We start from the raw sequence: 25,291 nt of genomic DNA, 5'->3' as shown, positions 1-25,291 counted from the left end.
CAATTCAAGATGAGATGGTATAGATGGCAGGAAATTGGTTCATGAAAGAAAAGAAGGTACTTGTGTAAAGTAAGGTGAAGTGGAAAAAGCCCTAGCCTGGGTGAACCTAATTTGGGAGGGAATATGCTCAAGAGCTAAAAACTAGGTACAAAGATTTAAAGTTATAGCATTTGTGAGAAAGCTACTAGAGGGGTGCATGGGTGACGCAGTCAGTTAAGCACCAGACTCTTGATTTTGGCTCAGGTCGTGATCTCAGGGTCATGAGATCGAGCCCCACGTCGTGCTCCGTACTCAGCGCAGTCTGCTTGAGTTTCTCTCCATTTCCCTCTGCTCCTGCCCCCCACCTCTCTCTAAAATAAATAAATAAATCTTTTTAAAAAAAAGTGATCTCGAACTCAGTTTTACTGACTGTGAAATGGAATTCCTACAGGATGAAAAATGAAGATCGACATGCATGTATGCATTTATCCACGGTACATACACATAATACATAGCAAAGAGTTAAGCTTCGGTAATCTAGAAAACATGCTTAAGGAGAACACTGCTTTTGCAGTGATAGAAGCTAAATAAGATATCCTACACATAAACTGGTCAAAAACATTTGAAGACTATGAGCACTGTGCAAGGAGTTCAAGCCAAGAGAAAGTATGAAGCTCTCTTCTAAGGATAGTAAATCCCCTATCTCTAAAGGGAAGGCCTATCAATTTGGGCATATGGCTATTACCTGGTGGGTGACAACTCAGCCAGGCTTCCCCTTCATCCTTCCTAAGAGAGACAAAAGACGAATTAGGCTCATTCAATGTTGAAAAGGATGCCACCGGTACAAGAGAGAAAGAAGATCATATAATTTTTAGTTTGGACAGTACTTAGGTATGATCTAGTCTAATATCTCATCCAGGCATAGATTATTTTAAGACAAGCTTTATTTATTAAAGAAATATTCATGGATTAAGTGTTTAATGCACACATGTCTATTGGTCAAATGAATATTCAAATATTTCAACAAAAGGGAGCTCACGATTCATTTATAAGCTACACAGCTTTGAAAAATCACGAATACTTTATATTTAGATATTTATTAGGATTATTGTAAGTCAAGCCCTCTGCTAGACACTTTGCAAACAATATCATTAATCTTCACGATTTAACAAAATGCCTTTTATTATCCCCATGTTAAAGATAAAACTGAAGCTCAGAAAAAAGTGACCTGCCCAAGGTCACCTAGCTATTTGGAAAGCAGGAACTGAAACATGGGACTAGTACACAATGTCTGCATTCTACCAGCTCACACTGACTTTTTACATGTTTTAGAATGCACCTCCCCAATCAACCAAATCCTTATCTCATCACTCTAACATTTTTAGGGTATAGTGAAAAAGACCTACACTTTTAAGACAGAAAGATTTAGGGGCACCTGGGTGGCTCAGTCAGTTAAGCGTCTGCCTTCAGCTCAGGTCATGATCCCGGGGTCCTGGCATCGATCCCGGCATCGGGCTCCCTGCTCAGTGGGGTGTCTGCTTCTCCCTCTCCCTCTCCCCCTGCTCATGTTCTCTCTCTCTCAAATAAATAAATAAAATCTTTAACGAGAGAGAGAGAGAGAGATTTAGGTTGATAGTAACACTCTATCACTTATTGGCTGCAAAATCCTGGACAAGTTATTTCCTCTGATTCCTCTCCTGCATTCTCTCCTAGGCACCTGGCAGCCCTCAGTAAACGTCAGTGTTCTTCCTTTATTACTTATCACACATTCTGTGTGGTAGTAAGTAATGTGTATCTTATTTTAGCTCACACAGTAAAGTGTAATTTTCTTTATCGCAGAAAGCAATGTTTTCATCTACACCATTGTTTCAATTTGAAAAGCCCTTATTAGTAGTAAGAGTTGCCATTCATGGCACTGCTATACTCATCCTGGTGCAGAGTAATAACTTGCACAGTATACGATCAATAAATAGGCTAAATTAATGATCTGCTGTGTATCCCCAATTAAGCTGTCAGCTTCTTGAAGGCAAGAGCCACCCTTCACATTTAGATTACTCATCTAAACTCCACACGCATAGAGCCTGGACATAGTGGGTGTTACACTGTTTCCTGAATAGAATTGTCCAATATGTCTAACAGCACTAGGGGTCCAAGGAGAATACAAAGATTTCATCATAAACTCAAAGACAACGTGGAGGTGGTTGAGTACTACGACCTTTGCAAATACCTGACGATCAGTAAATATTTGCTAAATGACTATGACTTCTCGGCCAAGAGTCTTCCTGCCTCCCAGTCTTCCTGTCTTTCTCCAACTCATTGATCCTAGTTTTGATACTGGAATCGCAGCACATACATGTTGCCTTGGCCTCAGGACAGCTGTGCTGAGAATGAAAACAGAGGCCCACGTGGGTTTGCAACATCCAGTGATCCCTCAACAAATGATGACGGTAATCCCTATCCTGGACTGGGTACAGCTCTCCTTAACGCAAAGACAACATGCGTTACCCTCCTCCGTCCCGGTTCTGGGCCTTCATTCACCTCAGGGCTTGAGCCCAGTCGCTCTGAATCCTCAAAGGCGCCGCCATCTTAACCCCGCCTCCACCTGCCCGCCTCTTCCGCTCTTTGCCGGAAGTGGGTCGCAAAATGGGGGCGACAAAGACTGGGGGCGGGATCTATACTGAGAGGCCACCAATGAATACGCGTGGCGGGTTCCTCTCCTCCCACTTCCGCGCTCAGGCTCCGCACCGGAGAACGGTTTTCGGCCTTAGGGTCGGAAGAGTTCCAATTGCCTGCAAAACGGACGCTGACGTGCTGGAACGCGCGTCCGATTTCTCGTGTCCGACGTGTTCGGTGAGCACTGCTTACCGCGTCCTTGCGCGGTAAGGCGTAGCGGGCACAGCGGGCTGCGGCTGGCTGCAGCGTGCGCGCATGCGTCCTTTCGTTAAAGTGAGGGAGAAGCTGCCGGTGACTTGGACAGTTGAATTTCTCTGCTTTCCCGTGCCTTCCCAGTCCAGGCCAGCTGTCCACCGTGTAGCCTGCCCTGATCGCCAAGTGTGGGTCTTCCTCTTTTTACTCCAGGGAAGAGTGAAGCCGGGATGTGGTGGGGAAAGAGTACCGTGGCATTTACTGATAACTGAGCCCTGTTGTCGTCAATGCACTTCTTGTTCATTATCATATTAATCCTTACATTAATTCTGTGAGTTAAATATTAAGGAGGAAGCTAAAAAGATTGTATGGTAAGACGTGGTGCTGGGATTCGAATCTGGATCTCTTAGCTTAGAATCCAGGGCACTTTTTCTGTACAGTAATAAAAACTCATTTATTGAACACTTCGGACGTGCCAGGCTTAACGTGCATTATCTCATTCAGCCTTCAACAATCCTGTGAGGTAGACGCTATCTCTGTTTTTCAAGAGAGATTATGAAGTGATTTTCTTAAGGACACCCAGTGAGTCGGTGACAAAACTAGGTTTCCAATCTCAGTCTGTTTTCAAAAGCCTATTTCCCCCTTCCTTCCTTAGGTTATACTGCCTCCAAAGCAAATGAGTTTTGGGTAAGGCTATGGAGTCTTTAAATCCTTGCAACTTATGCATTGCTTAACATGGCCAACAAGACCTTGCTATGATTAGATACTTTCTCATAGCGCCAATTTCATTTGTTTTTCAGTTCTCTTCATACCCTAAGTCTCCAGTCATACGGAACTTTAAGTTCCTTTCCTGTGTCAAATCCTGTGACCCTTCTCTTCCATTGACTGGGAATATTCCTTCTCCCTATCTCTGGCTAACTCCTATTCATCCTTCAAGTCTCAGTTTAGAAATCACTTCCTCCAGGAAGCCTTCCATGCCTGTTCCTGGCAGGCCTGGGTTAGGTATTCTTCCAATGTGTTCCCAGTCTTAGATATCTGTGCACACTGCGTTGTAATCTGTTTATTATCTAGACTGTACACCATTAAAGCAAGAACTAAATCGTCACTCCTGTATCCTCTAGCATAGTGCCTCATACATGATAGGTACTCAATGATCCTTTGTTGAATCAATCAGAGAGACACAGGAAAGGCATTAAAGAGTGCTAGTTCCTTTAAAGCCTGTCATGGTGAAATGTGTGTAAAGGCTGAGGTTATTTCCCTTCAAACCTTTCTCAAGTTCTTTCTGTGGGCTACTTTCTGCCAAGTGCTCTGAAGCAGATGATCTTGGGAAGACAGTCTGGGCAAATCCACCTCACTTTAAGCACTCTCACCTCACAGACCCATCTCTTGCCCTGGCCCGTGCACACTCTAAGCTACAGCCACACTGAACTCTCCATTTCTCCTGTATGTCAAACCCTGGACATATTTGGGTACCCATATTTGGGTACAAGTATTAAGCTGTGTTCTTTTCCAATCATAGTTAAAGGCTAATAGGAGAAAAGAAGAGAGATTAATTCTTTTGGGGTGGATCCAAGACAGCTGCTCCAAAAAGGTGACATTTCACCTAATTCAAATTCCATTAGCAGAATCCATTCAAGCTTATTTAGTGCTGTGCTAAACATTCTCATATAGTTTATGTCATTCCACTGAGTTTAAACCATTTTGCAGATCTGTTCTCTTGCCAGGCCTAGTGCTGATGGCACCAAGGTGAATCAGGCCCAGTATCTGTTCTCAAATAAGCTTACAGTCTCCAAGGGACACAGTGCATAAATAGGCTATAACAGTGCAGTTTGGTCAGTGTTATTTATAATAGTGGAACCTCATAATCACATCCCTACTCTAACCTTGCCTCCATTGATGTTCTAGAGACTCCCAAAGATGTCAACTCAAGGCCATACCTGGGCCCGACAGGTGAAGAAGGAAGGTGAGGAAGAGGACCCGCTGGACCAGCTGATCTCCCGTTCTGGCTGTGCTGCTTCCCATTATGCAGTACAGGAGTGCATGGCCCAACACCAGGACTGGCGACAGTGTCAGCCACAGGTACAGGCCTTCAGGGACTGCATGAGTGAACAGCAGGCAAGGCGGCGGGAGGAGCTGCAGAGGAGGAAAGAGCAAGGCAGTGCCCACCGCTGAGACCCCAAACCACCTATCCCCAGAGAATGGCCCTGCAGAAACTAGCACCCAGAGATCATGGGAAGAAATTCCGAACGTCGGAAGTGTGGCCAAGAGATATAAAACTCGGGGATTATCTTTTTGGCTAAGACTGATGTTGAGAGCCAGGCAGCCATGGATTTGGATATGACTGCTGTAAAGAGCTGTGATATTTTCATGGTGAGATGCCACACATCCTTACCCATTATGTTCCACCAATATTAAATATTGACTGTCATTTGCCAAATAAAGTGTGGAGTTAAGGATGTTCTTCTGTCCTACGTCTTGGGTCAGTGTGCCAAGTACTGAACTGATTACATGGATGTTTAATTTTAAAAATAAATTCACAATCTAAATGTAAATTGGTTACCTAATCAGGTCTTCATTTATTCAGTCGTTCAATACATGACTGACAAGTTTTTCTAAGACTTTTTCATGTGCCCGGTACTGTGTGAATGAATAATATGATCTGATGTGATAATAGAATCTCTTCCTTCATGTTATTTAGTCTGGCTTGAGGGGTAGAAATAAAACAACATTAGAACAACTAATTACTAGCCATTGTTTAAGTGCCTTTATCTTTCATTAGTTGATCTGGATGTTTCATTCAGTCTAGAGGAAGGAAGAAAACAAATGGCAGGGGCGCCTGGGTGGCTCAGTCGTTAAGCATCTGCCTTCAGTTCAGGGCGTGATCCCAGCGTCCTGGGATCAAGCCCAACATCGGGCTCCATGATCTGCTGGGAGCCTGCTTCTTCCTCTCCCACTCCCCCTGCTTGTGTTCCCTTGCTCTCTCTGGCTGTCTCTCTGTCAAATAAATAAATAAAATCTTTAAAAAAAAAAAAAAAGGAAGGAAGGAAAGAAAAAAGAAAGGAAAAGAAAGAAAACAAATGGGAAAATAAACATTGAGTGCCTCTTATATGCCAGACAGATGCAGAGTCTGACGTCAGCATGCTCACAACCCAGCACACACACAGTGTTGGCGTGTTTAACAGGGTGCCTGGGTGGCTCGGTCAGTTCAGGTCATGATCCCAGAGTCCTGGGATCGAGCCCCATATCGGGTTCTCTGCTCAGCAGGGAGCCTGCTTCTCACTTTCCCTCTGCGTGCCACTCTGCGTATTTGTACTCTCTCTCTGTTAAATAAACAAATAAAATCTTAAAAAAAAAAAAGTGGCTGAATCCCATTTATGCCGTAAAAAAAAAAAAAAAAGTCACGTTTAACATAAAATACAGATTTTTCAGCTCTTAAAAAATGGAGAAGCTATCATCATGGAGCTTATATTCCTACTTGACAACAATTTGCTGGAACTGAGTAACAGTTCCTCTTTTAGGTGATTGTATTCTCCAGTTAAATAACAGTTGCCATCACTTCTTATTTTTCTTCCATGGAACTACATTGCCCGTTCTGTTTTCTGTCTAGCCCTGTAAGGCATTTGGGAGTGGGAAAGGAGTTGGAAGAGTAACTCCTGCCATAGAAGCTGGAATGCAAAGGGGCATATGCTCTCATCATCATCAGTAACATTTTTTTTTTAAAGATTTTATTTATTTATTCAACAGAGATAGAGACAGCCAGCAAGAGAGGGAACACAAGCAGGGGGAGTGGGAGAGGAAGAAGCAGGCTCATAGCGGAGGAGCCCGATGTGGGGCTCGATCCCACAACGCCGGGATCACGCCCTGAGCCAAAGGCAGCCGCTCAACCACTGTGCCACCCAGGCGCCCCATCAGTAACATTTCTTGAGCATCTATGTATTAGAAGCACAAATCTGAAGTATAGTAGGCCCTAAAACTACTTTGAGTCTTTGTGTTGGTGACTGGGGAGGAGAGATAGAAAAGGGGAGAAGGTGAGAGGAGTACCAGTTTAAAGAACAAGAAATCCTATTAGAATGGGATGACTCTGTGGGGCCCTGTCTGCTCAGTGCTCTGGGTCATCAGAGAGAGCAGTGTGGACCGCAGCTGTCAGCAAGAATCTCAAAGAAGGGAGTTAGTTGAGTTGAACCTGTAATGATGAAGGAAACAACCTCTTTGTAACATACGTGTAACAGAAAGGAATACCATCTACAACAAGTAAAAAGTACCTAGAAATCAGGGGTGCCTGGATGGCTCAGTCAGTTAAGCATCCAACTCTTGATTTTAGCTCAGGTCATGATCTCACGCTGGGCGTGGAGCCTGCTTAAGATTCTCTCTCTCCTCTGCCTCTCCCCAGCTTGCTCTCTCTCTCTCATCTATCTCAAAAAAAAAAAAAAAGACAGTACCTAGAAGTCAGTAAGAAGCAAACAGCCCAACTGAAAACTGAACAAAGTTAAATAAAGTAGTATTAGCTATTTCTATTAACAAAAATCAAAAGTATTTATAACAACTAATATTGGTGGGGATGAAGAACAGGCACAATCATACTATTGGAGGGATAATACATTAATAAAGCTATTGGAGGACAATTTGGTGGGATCTATAAATACTTTGTCTTTTTTTTAAAGATTTGTTTATTTGAAAGAGGGAATGTGCGCACATGCATGGGGGGAGGGGCAGAGGGAGTAGGAGAGAAGCAGACTCTGCTCGGCGTGGAGCCCCATGTGGGGTTTGATCTCATGACTTGAGCTGAAATCATGAGTCGGTCACTTAACTGACTGAGCCATCCAGGTGCCCCAGGATCTACAAATATTTTAAATATTTATATATTTACTGGCTGGGTCAGTCGGAAGAGTATGCAACTCTTGATCTCGGGGTCATGAGTTTGAGCCCCACATAGGGTTTAGCAATTACTTAAAAACTTAAAAAATTAAAAATACATATTTCAACAGCAATTCTTTTAGGAGCCCTCCTGAATATATTTTTATAAGATGTATATACTATTATGTTCACTGCAACATTGTTTATACAGAGAATAAATGGTCACAATATAAAACTCCATCAATAAGGACTATATTTGCTTATATATTCAAATCTTTTACAACAGGAATGTATCTGTGCATTGATTTGTGTCATTAAAATAGAAATAATAGTCTGTGGGGAGAGTGGGTGGGATTCTTGCAGAGAGGAAGGGCAGAAGGACCTTCCCAGCAGGAGGAATAGCTTTCAAATTAGCTAAATGCAAACTTTGTAGGACTCTAACAGGGAGCTAACACTGGGTGGGTCACAGAATGCATTTGGGCAAAGAGGGCTCTGTTGCCACTCAAACCTGTTTCCTCAAGTAAATGGGGATAATTCCTATTTAACAGGCATAGAGAACTATTTTTTTGGCATAGAGAATTAAATGAGGGGTAATATATAAATAGCAAATAATAAAGATTATTAGCATTCTTGAACTATTACAACTATTACAATATTTATATATAATGTATGTATATAATCAGTATTGTTATACAATATTTATGAAGCATTTAACTCAGGCTGTTTGGTTCCAAAGTTTGCTCTCAATCTCTATGACGTACTGCTTTCAAATCCCACTATGCCACTTACTAGCTGTTTGGTTTGGGGCAAATTACTTAACATCTCAGGATCTGTTTTTTCTTCTGTAAAAATGCATATAAATCCTTTCTAATAGGCCTTAAAACTAATAAATGTAGACCTTCCTCATAGACTTGTTGAATTAACCTTGGTCAAGAGCTTAGAAACAGTGTCTGGTACATAGTAAGCATTCACTACATGTTGCCTCTTAATGTGGTTATTATTGTGTGCTAGGCACTCTTCTGAGTTACGTTTTCTCATTAACTCCTCTCATTAACTCCATTAACTCCCCTTTACAGAGGAGGAAATAAAGGTTAGATTGGGGATTAGACTTGCAAGTGTGTCTTATTCTGAAGTCTATGCTGTTCTGTGCTCTCGTAATCTTCCACTGCCTAGTATGATGCTTAACAAATAGTAAGTAACTACATTTACTATGTAAATATTACGGGTTTGTTTGGTTGGTTGGTTTTTTTAGTGTTTTACAAAAAGGAGGTTAACAGTGCACATTGCCCACAGTGTTCTAGATTGGCATGTCTTTTAGTCTCTCAGCTCTGGAGCCCACAGCCATGGAGCTGTAATTTAAGGTGGTCCATGCTTGTCTGGAACAATCTATACCTACCTCTGTACAGAGGCTTGGTGCCAGGGATGAGTGGAGAGACCTCTTGGCTGGGTGCCTCCTGTGGCTCCTGAGTTGGCCCTTCCCTGCAAGGTCCTTGGCTGGGGACTTGACCTGTGCTCCGTACAAAGTTGCATGGTAATGTGTTTTACTAGATGAGTAATAAGAGACGCCTTCCACTCTCCCTCCCTCAGGTAAAGTTGCCAGGCTAAGTCCTTGGGCTGCTGACTAGAAATCCAAAGAGAACTGGAGCCAGTCCAGGTTGGAGCCAGTATACTTTCCACTGTATAGAATGATAGGGCTTCCTACTCTGCTCCAGCAGGGACTTAAAGCAGGCAGAAATGGGAGGGATTCTTTACTTCTTTAGCAGCTATCTTCTGAAGAGTTTTCATTCTTTGGACCTTGGGCATCTTTCAGAGCCTGGGCATTCTGTCTAAATATTGAGCTAAACCTGAAATGACTGGGAATGAAAGTTATTCCAGGGGGATTTATAAGAATTAAATGAATCATTTCAGATTCTCCAGGGAGATCACACTTTTGAAGACAAAAATGGCACAAAGAGATCAAAGTACAGATTAAACCAGCACAAGACACGTTGGCCACCTCTGTCTGCAGTACCTTGCCAGCAGGTCTAGTTCTAGACACACCCAATGCATGCTCAGAGAGCTTCCCTTCCGTAAGTACAATTTACACCCTAGAAACAGGGGTCTCAGGGCATTGCTACAGTGTCTCAGTGGCCAAAATGTCCAGATTTCACTTCTTCCTTTGCAGCTAAAACTTACCCTTTCAGAGTCCACAGCTGGCAATTTCCAGAAATTTCCAATTTCTACCACGGATGGTGGCATAACAAGGCATCCTTAGCCAGAGGAGGGGAACTAAAACATGAAGCCGAGGAATCTGTTGGCCTTAACTAGGAAGACTGTCCATTCAACCCAGACATTCAGTCTTCCTGGAAGTTACTGATCTACATAAAGTCATTCCTCAAAATCTCAGTAATGTGCACTAACCCAGGAACTGAGTGAACTGGAGCAATCCCTGGCTGTCACTGGCTAACCTTGGACAGGTCTGTTTCCCTCCTAGGCCAATGATCTCAGCTGTAAAATGAAGACCAAAACAGATAATTTATCCCAAAGGTTGTGCATTGATGGAGCCAAAACTAGCACCCAGCTGTTCTGAATCCCAATCCACTGACCTTTGCTCTCGTCTCTCCTGCCTACCCCTCGTGTTATCACAGCGATTCTAGGCACAGTTTAACCGTAACGGGAACATTCAAAACTAAGTACACTGAAGGAATGAACTACTGACAGGCACAACAACATGGGTAAAACAGGGTAAATGAAGTCAGACACAAAAGGGCACATATCGTATGATATTTATATGCAGTACTAGGAGGGCAAAACTAATCTGTGGCACTAGAAATGAGATTAATGGTTGCTTCTAAGGGTGCCTGGGTGGCTCAGTCATTGAGCATCTGCCTTAGGCTCAGGGTGTGATCCCAGAGTCCTGGGATAGAGCTCCACGTCGGGCTCCTTCGCTGGGAGCCTGCTTCTTCCTCTCCCACTCCCCCTGCCTGTGTTCCCTCTCTCTCTGGCTGTCTCTCTCTCTGTCAAATAAATAAATAAAATCTTTGGGGAAAAAAAAAAAAGTTGCTTCTGAAGAAGAATGACTGAAAGAATGTAAAGGAACTTTCTGGGGTTATGGAAGTATTATATTGATAGAAGTATAGGTTTCATGGGTGACTGCACTTTTTTAAGATTTTATTTATTTATTTATTTGTTTGTTTGTTTTAAGGGGTGGAGGTGGGAAGCAGAGGGAGAGGGACAAGCAGACCTGGGCTGAGTGCAGAGCCTGATGCGGGGCTCAATCCCAAGACCTGAGATCATGACCTGAGCAGAAATCAAGAGTTTGGACACTTGGGGTGCCTTGGTGGCTCAGTGGGTTAAGCGTCTGCCTTCAGCTCAGGTCATGATCCCAGGGTCGTGGGATCAAGCCCCACACTGAGCCCCATATCAGGCTCCCTGCTTGGCAGGGAGCCTGCTTCTCTCTTTCCCTCTGCCTGCAGCTCCCCTGGTTTGTACTCTCTGTCAAATAAATACAATCTTAAAAAAAAAAAAAAGAGTTGGACATTTAACTGACTGAGCCACCCAGGTGCCCTAAGCATTTTTAAAATTGATCAAATATACACTTAAGATCTGTTGTTTCACTATAAATATAAATTATATCTCAATTAAAAAAACTTTTTAAGAAGTATGCTGAAGAAGTTTAGAAGGGAAGGTAATCCAACATTTACTGAACACCGGCTAGCCCATTTATCTACATTATCTCCATCTCAAATTCCTAAAAAGGGATTATTCCCATTTTACAGATCAGAAAACTGAGGTTTATGAGGTTCAAATAACTCACCTGAGGCCTTAAGACCAGTAAGTGTAGAAACTAGGAATAGCCCAGTTTTGTCTGACTCTTTATAGTAAGTTGTCTCAGGGAGGGTGGGAAAGTTATTTTCAACTTTGTGCAAGAAGACTTGCACTCCATTTGATTTCACTGCCATATGATTCTAGGAAAGTCCATTTCCTTCTGGATCTCACTCTAGAGAGTCAGATGAAGCTCATAATTGTTTTGTAACTCTGAGGTTCTAGCAATCAGAATATCTCCCATCCTTCTTGCCAGGATACGGCATTAGAGGTAATTTCCATTTATCTCAGGGCAGACTGAGGAGTAACAAAAGCTCTTTGACTCTGGCAAGAGGATAAATCATCAACTAGGTCAGTGACACAAGAGCTCCAAGGTGACAGAACCCAGCTGCCTCCTATTTAAGAGCTAAACCTGACTCATCCCACAGTGATGTAATGGAAAGGGATGGACTGGGAATCAAGAGATCTGAATCCTGCTCCCAGCTGTGCCAAAGAGGTGTGCCGTGACCTTGGGTAAAAGCACTCCCTTTCCTGGGCCCTTAACCTATACTTGCTAAAAGAGAGGGTTAGGCTGGCTGGGTCTTAATGTCCTTCAGCTCTAGTGTCTTGTCAGTTTATGAAATCCTGTGTCCTACTTCCACAAATCACTAACAAGGAGAAGTGAGAAATGAAAAGAATGTTATTTCCCCGGTTTCTAAATAGAGTCCATATGGTATGGGGGCCATGTATATGTATTTGTAAACATCTGTTTATTCATCTTTAAATCTGTCACTATACATGCCCCCAAATCACACACATCCATTAGCAACATCTCTTTTATCTTCCCCAAAGGAGACTCAGCAATGAGTAATTCTACAACCAAAATACCAGTCCTCACCTGAAAAATTCTGCCCCCGCTCCCATTGGACTTCACTTGGAAGTAGTGGCCTGCTGAACCTTCCGTGTCAATTGAGAGAAGTATTTTAATTGAAGGTTCCTGCTATCTTGACAGCTCTCCCTTAGTGTTACACCTTAGAAGGAAATCTGATTTCTTGTTGCCTTTAGAGACTGAGGCAAAGAAACCAAAATAACTTCGGGACTGAAACTGCTGAGTTTTAGAAAAGCACATGCAATGCTAAGAATGCTCTGGGCTCCCACAGACCTCTAGGGGTACCCCACAGCAGCAGTGGAGTACAGGAGAGAAAGATCTGCCACTTACTAGTTATGTAACCGTTCGGGAGAGGGAAGTCATTTTATCTCTCCAAACCTCAGTTTTTCCATCATAAAACTGGGATAATACCATCAACCTCAAGGATAATTTTTATAAAGTACATAGCATAATGAGGGCTCAGTAAATGTGACATACATACTCCGATAACACACTCACACATAACCTTTTCACACACACAGATACCCATCCACAGGCACACTCATATATACACCCTAAAAGACTGGTGTAAAGATTAGAGCTCACATAGTACCTTGCACAGGGTCTCGCTCAATAAATGATCGCTATTACGTGCAAAAGTATGAACTCACCAATGCTCGAAATAGGAAAAACATTAGCGGTCACTTAGACTAGTGGTTCTCAAAGAGGTAACCCTGGACCAGTCGCATGAAATCAGCATCACCTGGGAACGTGTAAGAAACGCAAATTCTAGGCCCCCATTCAAGATCTACTAAATCAGAAAAAATGGGGGCAGAGTCCAACAATTTGTGTTTAAAAAGCTCCCCCAGGTGATTCTGATGCACACTTAAGCTGAGAACCAGTGACTTAGATCAGGGTTTGACAAACTATTTTTATAAAGGATGCATAACGAATGTTTTGGTTTTACAGTCTGTGTCACAACTACTCCGCCAGTGTGAAAACAGCCACAGACCATATGTAAATGAACAACCATGGCTCTATTCCAATAAACAAGCAATGGGGTCTTAGAACTAAATATAGGTGGTAGTTGTATAACACTGTGAATGTATTAAATACCACTGAATTGTCTGCTTTAAAATGGTTAATTTTGTAGTTTGTGAATTTTACCCCAGTACATTACTTTTAAAAAAAACAAGCAGGCAGTCAGTGGGACTTGGCTCACAAGCAGGAGTTTTCTGACCTCTGGCCAAGATCAACCTTAATTCTTCGCTTAAACTCATTCCAGGTAACCCTAATTAGCAGTTATGTAACTGCCTCAATATGACGAGTCACTCACTACCCACAAAGCAATATTTTTTCACTATGGACAGACCCTGATTCTATCTGGAGTTTTTTTCATAATCAAAGCCAAAATCTCCATCCCTATGCCTTCTATCCAGAGGGGGTTTACTTATGTTTGATCCTCTGTTTCACTAAAAGACTCAATGCCAGATTGCTTGAAAGGATGGGATCACTCTAATTGGGGAAATACTGAAGGGAAACATGCTTCTGTGCTAAAGAGAAAATATAATCCCTTAAAGATACTCCACAGGGGTGCGTGGCTCACTCAGCTGGTGAAACATGACTCTTGATCTCGGGGTTGTGAGTTCAAGCCACACAATGGGTGTAGAGATTACTCAAAAATAAAATCTTAAAATAAAATAAAAGACCTCCCACAGGATGGACTGACTTCTCACATACACACACATGCCCACCAGCTGCAGATTTTTATTAGATGGAGGATGTCTTAGGTTGGCTCGAAGGAAAGTGGTGACAATTGGCAAGCACTCCTCCACACAAGAGAGGAGGCATTCCTGGCTAATGGGGATGGGTAGTTATGAAGACCCTAAACAGGATCAGGGTCTTCTGCTTAACTTGACCACCCAAGAAGATCTTCCCCTTGGCACTCAATTATCACCCATCCTGACATGAAAGGGTCTGCAATGAGCTAGTTCAACTTGGCCAACAGTTCTTCCAGTTCTGGCCGAGCTTTGAACCGTCCCTTGAAGTCTTCTTCGGTGTGCTGGGGAGAAGAAAAAGAAAGTAAGGGGGAATCACTGCAGAGCTTTCAGTTACTCAAACATACACAGCATAAAAAATTGTTTTAAATAAATAAACAAATAAATAAAATCCAGCCAGCTCTGCAGAGAATGATTCAGATTTGACTTCTATTGAGTGTCTACTATACACCAGACTTGTAATAGGTACCAAGGATTCTGAATCGGACTTCCTCCCTGCCTTAAGTGAACTTAGAGTCTGGTGAGAGAACATGGACATATAAAGAACGAATGTCAAATGCTATGAGTATCTCATTAGAAGCACTTAAAGAGAGCGAACGCCCAAATTTTCCGTCTGCAATCGGAAATAACAGACCCAGGGACTGGAATATTTAAGTCAGCATGACCAGCACATTTTCTCCTGTATACAGATCTACGTGAAACCCAAACAACAAGAAGAGGATTAATAAGCGTGGGCTCAGAACAAGGAGAGCCGGATGAAACAAATGGCATCAGTCTAAAACGACCTGATGGATCTGTCATAACAAGGCTTACCTTAGCAAATGGACCCAAATACTCAATATTTAGGCTGAGGTTCTTAATGTTTTCCAAGTTTTCTATGCCAAATTTCCTTCTGATTGGCATTCTTTTCTCAGTCAGGCTACAGTCAAGCCTTGAAAATCCGGGAAACTCCTCTTTAAAGTACATTTCCGTATTTGTGTTCTGATTAATTATACTGTATGTAATCTTAAATCATGTTCTTTCTATACACAATTATGAGCTCACCCCTAACATCAGGATACTGTGATGGAGTTCAGCTCCTGTGGTCCATACGGCATCAGCCATGATGCACTGGAAGGGCCAGGAAAATGATCACCGTAATACCGGTCTGCACAGCTTTCCTGTTTATTACCCACATTTCTGTCTTGTTTCTAAAGCCAGATGCTCTTATCCATATTTTGAGCACCGGTGGGCCACCAGAGGGCCTCTTCTCAAACTAGCACCTACCTCCTTCACTGACAATCTGACTCCTTCGGGAAGATTGCTTTGGATTATTTCCAAGAATATCTCTGCAAATGTAGCACTCAAACCACTGATCTGCAAAAGGAAAGAAGATGCTCTGAGAGAGGGTACTGGAAACGAGGTGACTGGGCAGATTTGGCATGGGCTCAAACGTCAGCTTCCGCAGAGCTACAGGGCCTAACATACAGAGCTGGCTTCAGGGCCCAGCCTCTACAGGATTCCTCTTGCCATCAGTCAAGGTGTCTGCATGCCGACATAGTCGTGGCCAATATCTGCCCCTGTAGACAATGGATGTCATAACTGGACCAAGAGGTTATCAAGTCCAGGATGACTTTCTGATTCAACTCGGATTTACCCACATAGATCTGACTAGTGTCAGACCCTGTGTGGAGAATCCAGAGGTGAATCAGATGTGTGGTAGAAGGAGGCATGCAGGGGGCTCTGCAGGAACCCACGAGAGAAATCACTACCTGGGGGGGTCAAAGACAGCCTCCAAAAAAGGTAACTTCTAGGTGGAGTCTTGAAGAAAAACAGGAGTAAACTGGGAGAATTCAGCTACTACATACTAAGTAGTATGGAGGGTTTTCAAGGCAGAGGAAACAATATTCAGTAAAATGTGGATGCATAGCACAACACTAGGGAATTAAAACGAGTTCCATGTGTGGCTGCAATGAATGGGGTGAAAAAAGGAAAAGCAGGAAGAGAATCAGAAAGGTATTTAGGCACTAAAGAGCCCAAACTTTGTCCTATGGGCCTCAGTGGCAAGTTAGATCTTTAAAAGCTGTATCTCAAATAATTAATTTCTTTTTTTCAAGTAATTTATTTCTGATAATATTTTAAAAAAATAGATTGTTCGTTTGTTTGTTTGTATATTTATTTAAAGTAGGCTCCCCGCTCCAGGGTGCCTGAGTGGCTCAGTGGGTTAAGAGTCTGCCTTCAGCTCAGGTCATAATCTCAGGGTCCTGGGATCAAGACCCACCCCGGCGGGTGGGCTCCCTGCTCATTAGGGAGTTTGCTTCTCCCTCTCCCTCTGCCCCTCCCCCTACGTGCATGTGCATACACACTCTCTCTCTCAAATAAATAAATAAAATCTTAAAAAAAAAAAAAAGTAGGCTCCACACTCAGCGTAGAGCCAGATGCAGGGCTTAAACTCACAACCGCGAGATCATGACCCAAGCTGAGGTCAAGCGCTTAGCATTTAACCGACTGAGCCACCCAGGCACCCCAGTACTTAATTATTTTTAAAGTTAGCATACATGTAAGGTATGCTGATACACTTCTTGAGTGGATCTAAAAGGGGTGATGTCCATATGTTAGAGCATTATTTGTCAATGAAAGAGAGTGAAGCACTGACACATGCTACAACATGGATAAACCCTGAAAACGTGCTAAGTGGAGGAAGTGAGACTTAAAAGGCCGTATATTGTACAATTCCATTTAAATGTCCCGGAAAGGTAAAACCATGAGGCAGAAAGAGATTAGTGGTTATCAGGAGCTAGGGGAATGGGGAAAGAGGAGTGACTGTAAATGGGTAGTTTCTTTTTGGGGTGATGAAATTGTTCAAAAATTGATTGTGGTGATGGCTGCACAACTGTGAACATATTAAAACCCGTTTAATTGTACAATTTAAAAGGATAAATTGTATTTGAATAAAATTCTCAATAAAGCTGTTATAAAAAGGGGTCATATTAAGTGTGAATTTTTAATAACTCTGGGCACCCTCATGGTAGTGTGGTTGTCACCCATTCATCTCTGCAGTAAAACAACAGAAACCACGGCTAGATTTAAAGGGAAGCCACTGAGGGGTTTTGCTCTCAGCAGGAAAATGACATGATCACATTGGTAAGAGGGTAAAGCAAAGTGGATGGATCTGAAAGATTTTTAGGGGTGAAGCTATAGAATTTGGTGAATGAATGAATGAATACTAGAGGACAAAGAGGGTTCAACATTAGGCTCAAAGGTGGGAAGGATTATAGAAAAAGAAAAATGTCAGATCTACTACAATTAGTTTTTTTTTTTTAAGATTTTATTTATTTGACGGAGAGAGAGATAGCCAGCGAGAGGGAACACAGGCAGGGGGAGTGGGAGAGGAAGAAGCAGGCTCCCAGTGGAGGAGCCTGATGTGGGGCTCGATCCCAGGACTCTGGGATCACGCCCTGAGCCAAAGGCAGACGCTTAACGACTGAGCCACCCAGGCGCCCCTACAATTAGTTTTGCATATGCTGAGTATAAGACACCTGTGGAATATGCCAGTGGAGAAGTCCAGTAAACAAGTGGATATCAGGTTTGAAGCTCGACGAAAAGGTCAGGACTGGAGATGTATAGCTAGAGGTTATCGGTATATAACCCATCAGGACTGGGAGATATGTGTCAGGGGGTTGTCAGAACATAATGATGGTCACTGAGGCCAGGGGAATGAATGAGACTGCCTAGAGGGAAGGTATTCCATAAGGAGAGATAGAGGGATCAAGAACTAAACCCTAAAGAACATCATCATTCAAGGGGCAGCCAAGAAGAAGAGAAGGACATGGTAGGAGAAAAAAGGGGAAGAAGAACCAGGAGAAGCAAATACGTTTCAAGGTTCTCCCACAGTACCTACCTGAACCACTCGTTCATGGATGGTAAGAACCGAGTCCAGGAGCATTTTGCGGCCTTGGTCCTGCAGCCGCAACACCTCCATGGTTTTGGTGGGCATAGCATAGCTGTGGGAAGGAAGCGTGGGCTGTGAAGAAGGCTCCCTTAGATCGGCAGCACCACTTCCATCAGGGGAGTCCCTGAGGAGCCACTGCTGCAATGCAGTAGTTCCTGGAATCTAGGGCTCTTTGTCTGCAGCTAGGGGGAGGTAACCAGCTCCTCCGACACCTTCTCCAGAAGCCTCTAAGCTCCCTGCGGGGACAAGCCGTGTCCAATGCCTTTCTGCATCCCTAGTTCTTGCCTGACACAACACTGAATAAAATCTGGTGGTTAATAACTTATTTGCTGCTACTAAAGAAAAGCCAATTCTAAAAGAATCAATGTCATCACTTTGGAGGCTCACCTTGCGTGTTTCACCTCTTCTGGAGAAATGAGGCATGAAACCCAACTGTTCTCAAAGAGCAAGACTTCTCAACCTCAGCACTATTAACATTTTAGACCAAATAATTCTTTGTTGTGGGGGGCTGGCCTATGTATTCCTAATCTCTACCCACAAGATGCCAGTAGTACCCTCTGAAGTGGTAACTATACAAATTACCCCCAGGGGCGCCTGGGTGGCTCAGTCGGTTAAGTGTCTGACTCAGCTCAGGTCATGATCGCAGGGTCCTGGGGTTGGACCTGCCTCGGGTTATGCACTCAGTGGGGAGGCTGCTTCTCCCCCTCCCTCTGCCCCTTCCCCTGCTCTTGCTCTCTCTTGTCTCTCTCTCAAGTAAATAAATAAAATCTTTAAAAAAAATTGTCTCCAGACATTGTTAAATATCCCTAGCTTGAGAAATACTATTGTAGAGACTGTGCTTGCTATGATCAGCTTCCTAGCAGTGAAAAGAACACTGGATTGGAGGTCAAATCTTGGCCCTGTGGCTTATTAGCAATATTTACTAAGGCAAGTTACATGTCTCTCTGGGCCTCAGTTTCTTCCAGAATAAAGAGGACTACAATCTAGGTCTATATCAATAGACGTGTGAAGATCAGGCATGGTGATGAGATAGGACCGACGGCTACACAGAAATGTGGTACTAGTGCTGTGTTCGTCTTATCAAAAAGTTCACCAAAATGAAGATAAATGAAATAACGGCAGTAGAATTCCTGAATTTTCATGTCACACGAAGGTTCATCAATTGATAGCAAGGTGCATGGCCCTCTACAAAATGAATAATGGCAATAATGAAAACAGATCAGAGACACAACAGTCCGTCCTGGATTTAAATATTGTCTCTGCCACTTAACACCTATTTAACCCTGGACGAATTAATTCAACTTCTGAGTCTCAGATTCTTCAGCTACAAAATGGAGATAATAAGGATAATATCTAGTTCATAAGGTTGTTGCAATAAAAATGAGATTACATAAGCAATTTGCCTGGCATAATATGCCTACAGACGCCAGTTCCCTTGCTCTTTTTTTTTTTTTAAAGATTTTTATTTATTTATTCGACAGAGATAGAGACAGCCAGCGAGAGAGGGAACACAGCAGGGGGAGTGGGAGAGGAAGAAGCAGGCTCATGGCGGAAGAGCCTGATGTGGGGCTCGATCCCACAACGCCGGGATCACGCCCTGAGCCGAAGGCAGACGCCCAACCGCTGTGCCACCCAGGCGCCCCAGTTCCCTTGCTCTTACAACCAGTAAATGTTAGGTATTACAAATTCTTCCAGGTAACCTCCCTACATAACATTCCTTCCCACTTTCCAGCACAATCTCTGACCTCCTCTTCCAATTCAAATTTGGTAATAACTTCCCTATATAAACAAGGACACATTCATAGACTTGTTATGGAAGAGCAAATAAAATAACTATGTAAAGCTTTCAGGAAAGGAAGAAGCACTCTAAAACACTATTTTTCCTTCTTGGCCTTCTGCAGATAAGACTGACTGACTAAAGTGGGAGTTGTCCATTCCTGTCACTGAGCATGCATTTTATTCTTCACCACTTACTTCAGCAAGACGTCATTGATTTGTTCGTTCACTCATTCATTCATTCAACAAACATTTACTGAAAGCCTGTTCTGTCCTAGGCAGGCTGGTGGGCAATATGCAGCCTATGCTTTAAAGGAGCTTGCTAAGAATGTTTCAGAGAGGCAAACATCTTCACCACAGTAAGACAAAGGCAGTAATAGGCATGTACTGAATATTACAGTGACAGGAGAGAGAAAAGGGGCTCAGAGAAGAGGGGGTCAGGGAAGACTTCACAGGTGAGATAGGCTTTTATCAAGATGTTAAGAATAAACACATAGGTGTTTGCCTGGAGAGCATTCCAAAAAGTGAAGTTCTCTACAAAGGCACGAGAGGCCCTCAAAGAGAACAGAAAAGCCAGACATAGTTTGATAAAGAAATACTGGGAACTCTGTTCACTTCAAGGTAGAATAGGCCTTTAAGTAGTTAAGAATATAGGTAATTTTTCTTTAGTGTCTACACTTTTCTGTACTTTACAAATTTTCTGCGATAAACATTACTTGGATGATCAGACAGGAAAAACAGAAGGGAAGAAATGAAATAACTTGATGTCAAAAATCAATAATAATAATGCTACCTCCGGGGAGTACTACCTGGGACAGGACACAAGGGTTCCTGCTGGGGTGCTAGGGAACTTAGAATCTGTGGACTTGGGACACCTGAGTGGCTCAGTCGGTTAAGCGTCTGCCTTTGGCTAAGGTCATGATCCCAGGGTCCTCGGATTGAGTCCCATATCTGGCTTCTTGCTCAGTGGGGAGCCTGCCACTCCCCTGCTTGTGTTTTCTCTCTCTCTCTCTGACAAATAAATAAAATCTTAAAAAAAAAAAAAAGAATCTGTGGACTCTACTAAATATAAATTATAACTCCATTTTACTTTTTTAAAGATTTATTTATTTTTGAGAGAGACAGAGAGTGTGCACATGCATGGGGGGGTGGGGAAGGGCAGAGGGAGAGGGGGAGAGAGAGTGAGAGAGAGTCTCAAGCACACTCCCCCACTGAGTGCTAAGCATGGAGACCCATGCAGGGCTCCATCTCACGACCCCAGACCACAATCTGAGCCAAAATCAAGAGTTGGACGCTTAACCAACTGAGCCACCCAGGCGCCCCTGTACCTCCATTTTAAACAATGTAAGTGGACTTCAAGAAAAAGGAAAAAAAAAAAAACAGAGAGAGAAAGAGTAGCCTTACAGAAAATGACGCTGAGCGATGCTTTTACTCTCCACAAAGCACAGGAGCCTAGATCAGCTTCAGGCTTGGAAGCTGCTCCCAGATGAGTAAGATTTCCATCTCCAGGCAGCTGCTCAGCAAGGGAGGCAGGCGAATTAAGAGACCTGCAGGCTAGGCTTCCCCCTCTGCCCTCCTGGGTGAGTTACAGCTGCAGCAGCGCAGACCATTTATAGAACAAAAGCCCGCACACCGCTCCCCTGCCCAATTCCATCTCAAGGTCAGAGCCCTACCTGGCACTCCCAGAGGAAAAATGGATCATGATGAAACGAAAATCAGAAGAAAAGGAAATCATTTCATCTCTGAAAAGCTGGGCAGTGAGAATGCCTAACAATACGATGGTCTGAAAACCTCAATCAATACAGGGCCATGAGCAGCTGAAAACGAACATCTCTCATGCCCGGTGCTATTTGGAGCAGAGAGCAGAAAAGAGGCAAAAAGCAGCACATCATTCATTCCGCTGTTCTAGGAATCATGTCCATGACTACTGGAACTCAATCCAAGTCAGTGAATATTTATTCAGTGCTCACTATGTGTCAGGTACCGGGTAAGCTCTTAGGGTTAGACTGTTAATGAAGACAGAAACAATCCTTGCCTTACAGATCTTCGAGTCTAAGAAGGAAGACCAATAATAGTCAAGTAATTATGAGGGCAAGGAATGAGCGCTACGAAAGGCAAATTATATAATCTTTACTTCTCCTAAATATGTAACATAAAGACCTAATTTAATGAGGTTCTCTGAAGAAGTGACATCCAATATGAAGCCTAAGAAAGAAGTAGGGGTTAGTTACATAAAGGCGAAGAGTATTCTAAGCTTTAGAGAGCAAGCATATGTTTGAGATGGAAAGGGATAAAAACAAAGCCCACGTTAATTGAAGGGAGAGGAAGAGGAAAGGGGAAATATGAGTTAAGGCCAGAGAAGCAATCCCAGGCCATAGGGCACCTAGCAAGCCATGTGAGGAACGTTAATTTTGATCTTAAAGGAATGGGAAGCCATAGAAAGATTTTCAGCATGGTAGTAACATGATCATATCTCCATTCTAGAAAGATCACAGTGAAAGCTGTGTGGAGAACCAATTATGAAGAATTGAGAATTTGAAAAAAAGTGGATTCAAATCCAGACCTTGCCATTTATTAGATGTATGACCACAGGCAAGCTTCTATTATATTAATAATAATTAAAAATAATAATAGCAGCCAATTGTTGCTGGGAACAGTTGTAAGCACTTTAATATATTATCTCCCTTAATTTTTTTTTAAGATTTTATTTATTTATTTGACAGAGAGAGACAGCCAGCGAGAGAGGGAACACAAGCACGGGGAGTGGGAGAGGAAGAAGCAGGCTCCCAGCAGAGCAAGGAGCCCGATGTGGGGCTCGATGTGGGGCTTGATGTGGGGCTCGATCCCAGGACCCTGGGATCACGCCCTGAGCTGAAGGCAGACGCTTAATGACTGAGCCACTCAGGCGCCCCCTCCCTTAATTTTCACTATAGCCTTTGCAGGCAGGAACTTTTAGCAATTTCATTTTACAGATGAGGAAACCAAGATACAGAGTGTAAGTAAATTGCCCAATGCCACGCAAGAAGAATGCTACAGAACGAGAGAAAAACCCAGCAGTCTGGCTACAGAGTCAATGCTTTGATTTGTGAATGTGTGCAAGGTGCTTGTTTGAATTAAGCACATTATACAAAAAAAGCCAGAGTGGTTGGTTGATAGTAGGTGCTCAACAAATGCTACTGCCTTCCTGCCTTTACCTAAATGAAGCCAGAGCTTTCCACAGCCAGGTTTTAAAAACAGCACCTTTTAAGAAGTCCTTCTGAAAATTTAAAGCACTATTCCAGGGAGCTGACCTACTGCAGATATGATAATATTCTGTAAATGACATTTAATGCTTCTTTGCCACCATAAAAGCTGCTCCTGATCCCTACCAGCTAAACAAAACAAAACAAAAAACCCCTTCTCATTAATTATTAATAACAATATTATTTACAGGGCATTTGCAATGTTCCAGTCTCTCTGCTACGTGCTATCATATACTGTCTTATTTAATTTTCAGAACTTAAAGGAATAAGAAAATTATCATCACCATTATACAGATGAGGAAACTGAGGTTCAGAATTTACCAAGGTCATGTCTCCACTAGCTGGTAGAACTAGAATTTGAACATAGGCAGTTTGATTCCAGAGCCTGTACTCATAACCATTTGTTACTCAAAGTATGGTCCACAGACACGCTGCTGGTGAACATACTGCTTGTTGTCAGTCCGTGACAAGGTAAGAAGCAGGCAACAGTCACTAAATATACTATTTAATTCAGCAGACATTTTTTTTCAATAGTGAGATTTTTTTTGATGAAGGAAACAAAGCACTAATGTACATTTTGGCATAAGCTTCTGACATCTTTGCAGAGTGGCACTTTGAGGAAGCACTGCTCTAAATTTTTATGCTATTCGGGCTCATTGAACTGACATTGCACTTTATCCTTCGTTTACCACCTTGCACATTATGCTGTATACACACACACACACACACACACACACAGTCCCTGAAATCAGGGACATTCTCCTTAGTCTCCTCCAGGCACATGTCTAGCTAGTACATTATCTACCACATGGCGGGAAAAGGCTCCATCAGTAGTTTTTTAACTGATTTTAATTAAAGCACTTTCATTAAACTTTAGGAAATGTATACCATGTATACCACACAACTGGATTGTACAGTCATAGTCAAGAACCTGTCATTCTTTCAACGATGGCTTAATGTCTCCCATGTGGCAGGTCTTGCCTTAGATGTTAAAGAAATAAAAAAGAACACAGTTCCCAGTAGTCAGTGGGGAGGGGAGCTGACACATGAATAGATTATTACAGCCCAGAGCACTAAGTGACATGACAAAAGTGTGTGTCAAGTGCTGAAAGAGCAACCAACTCTCTGGGGCATCAGAAAAAGATAAAGCACATCTTTAGTCCTAAAACAATTGAAGTACTATCAGCTGTGCGAGCTACAGTCACAGCTTTTCATCCAGTCTTCTAGACGGCATGTTTAGCACAGTTACACTAAGTTATAAAGGTTTAAAAGTTCAAATTTAGCTTAAGGACTTAAAACAAGACCCCATATACTTAAAAATACTGGATTCAGGCAGAAATGGGTTAAATCTAGGCCACTTATTGGTTCTGTGACTTTGGGGCTTTCTGAGCCTTGATTTCCTCATCTGTAAAATGGGAATATACTGGTATCTAATGAGTAAGAAAGTGTAACTTTTGCCATATCCACATATTGTGCCATGTATTACCTTGCCACAGTGACAAACCACCCAAATGATTACTTATTAAATATTTTTCTTTAATCAATTCACTTAAAAAGTAAATTTAAAAAACAAACTTTCTGTACAGCAACTGGAATACATGTTGCTGATGTGAAAGAAAACAGTATATATAGCCACTTCAGAAAAACAATTTGGCAGTTTCTCATAAATTTAAAAATCCACCGCACTTAACCATTCGACCCAGCAATCACACAGAGAAATGAAAACTTACATTCTCACAAAAACCTGTACATGTTTATTGTGGCTTTATTTATAACTGTCAAAAACCGGAAATAACACAAATGTCCTTCAACCATCGAATGGATAAACAAACATACATCCAATCAATGAAACGCTAATCAGCAACAAAACGGAACAAACTACTTGATACAGGCAACAACAGAAGTCAGTCTCAAGTACACTATCCTAAATGAAAGAAGCCAGACTCAAGAGGAAAAATACTGTATAATTCCACTTACATCGAATCCTGGAAAAGTCAAGACTACAGAAAACAGGTCAGTAGTTGTGAGGGGGTAAGGAGAGGGATTAACTACAAAGGCAGGAGGGAACTTCTTGGGATAATGTAAATGTTTTATATCTTGAGTATGATGATATTTACTGTGTGCATTTGTGAAAACTCATAGAAAACTGTTCACTAAAAAGGTGAACTTTACTAAATGTAAATTATATCTCAATAAGCCTGAGTTTATATCACTA

At 42.5% G+C, this 25,291-nt stretch overlaps 3 protein-coding genes across 8 annotated transcripts in view; 1 reads left to right on the top strand and 2 right to left on the bottom strand.

The window, feature by feature from the left end:
• Positions 1-2,659, bottom strand: part of PAAF1 (proteasomal ATPase associated factor 1) — a 38,634-nt gene extending 35,975 nt beyond the window's left edge. For 2 of the 4 annotated variants that reach the window (XR_006783106.2, XM_087868156.1), the window contains exons 1-2: positions 2,518-2,659; positions 725-765 (exon numbers count right to left, since the gene is read on the bottom strand). Coding sequence is in view for 3 of the 4 variants with exons in the window: in XM_087868156.1 (XP_087724282.1) it covers positions 725-765; positions 2,518-2,564 (88 nt within the window). In the remaining variant the exon portion in view is untranslated. Of the gene's footprint in view, positions 1-724; positions 766-2,484 lie in introns of all 4 variants that reach the window. The other 2 variants (XM_045816196.2, XM_045816197.2) reach the window with 2 other exon arrangements.
• A 12-nt stretch (positions 2,660-2,671) lies between these two features.
• COA4 (cytochrome c oxidase assembly factor 4 homolog) lies at positions 2,672-5,879 on the top strand. 3 transcript variants are annotated; one of them, XM_045816205.2, is made up of 2 exons: positions 2,672-2,829; positions 4,750-5,879. In XM_045816205.2, exon 2 carries the CDS (start codon positions 4,762-4,764, stop codon positions 5,014-5,016), a length of 255 nt encoding a protein of 84 aa, XP_045672161.2. In that variant the 5' UTR covers positions 2,672-2,829; positions 4,750-4,761; the 3' UTR covers positions 5,017-5,879. The 3 variants fall into 3 exon arrangements, with proteins under 3 accessions (XP_045672161.2, XP_045672163.1, XP_045672162.1); XM_045816207.2 differs by having other exon boundaries at positions 2,720-2,858; XM_045816206.2 differs by having other exon boundaries at positions 2,721-3,032.
• An 8,217-nt stretch (positions 5,880-14,096) lies between these two features.
• The window catches only part of MRPL48 (mitochondrial ribosomal protein L48), a 53,349-nt gene continuing 42,154 nt past the window's right edge, over positions 14,097-25,291 (bottom strand). Inside the window, exons 7-9 of the mRNA XM_087868526.1 lie at positions 18,008-18,110; positions 15,394-15,483; positions 14,097-14,411 (exon numbers count right to left, since the gene is read on the bottom strand). Coding sequence (XP_087724652.1) covers positions 14,337-14,411; positions 15,394-15,483; positions 18,008-18,110 — 268 coding nt within the window. The 3' untranslated portion in view covers positions 14,097-14,336. The remainder of the gene's footprint in view (positions 14,412-15,393; positions 15,484-18,007; positions 18,111-25,291) is intronic.

The sequence above is a fragment of the Ursus americanus genome, chromosome 16, assembly GCF_024610735.1.
Source record: "Ursus americanus isolate L20-20 chromosome 16, mUrsAme1.1.p, whole genome shotgun sequence".
Lineage (NCBI taxonomy): Eukaryota > Metazoa > Chordata > Mammalia > Carnivora > Ursidae > Ursus > Ursus americanus.
Note: the sequence above shows the minus strand (reverse complement) of the source record. Positions and strands in the feature narration are given on the sequence as shown.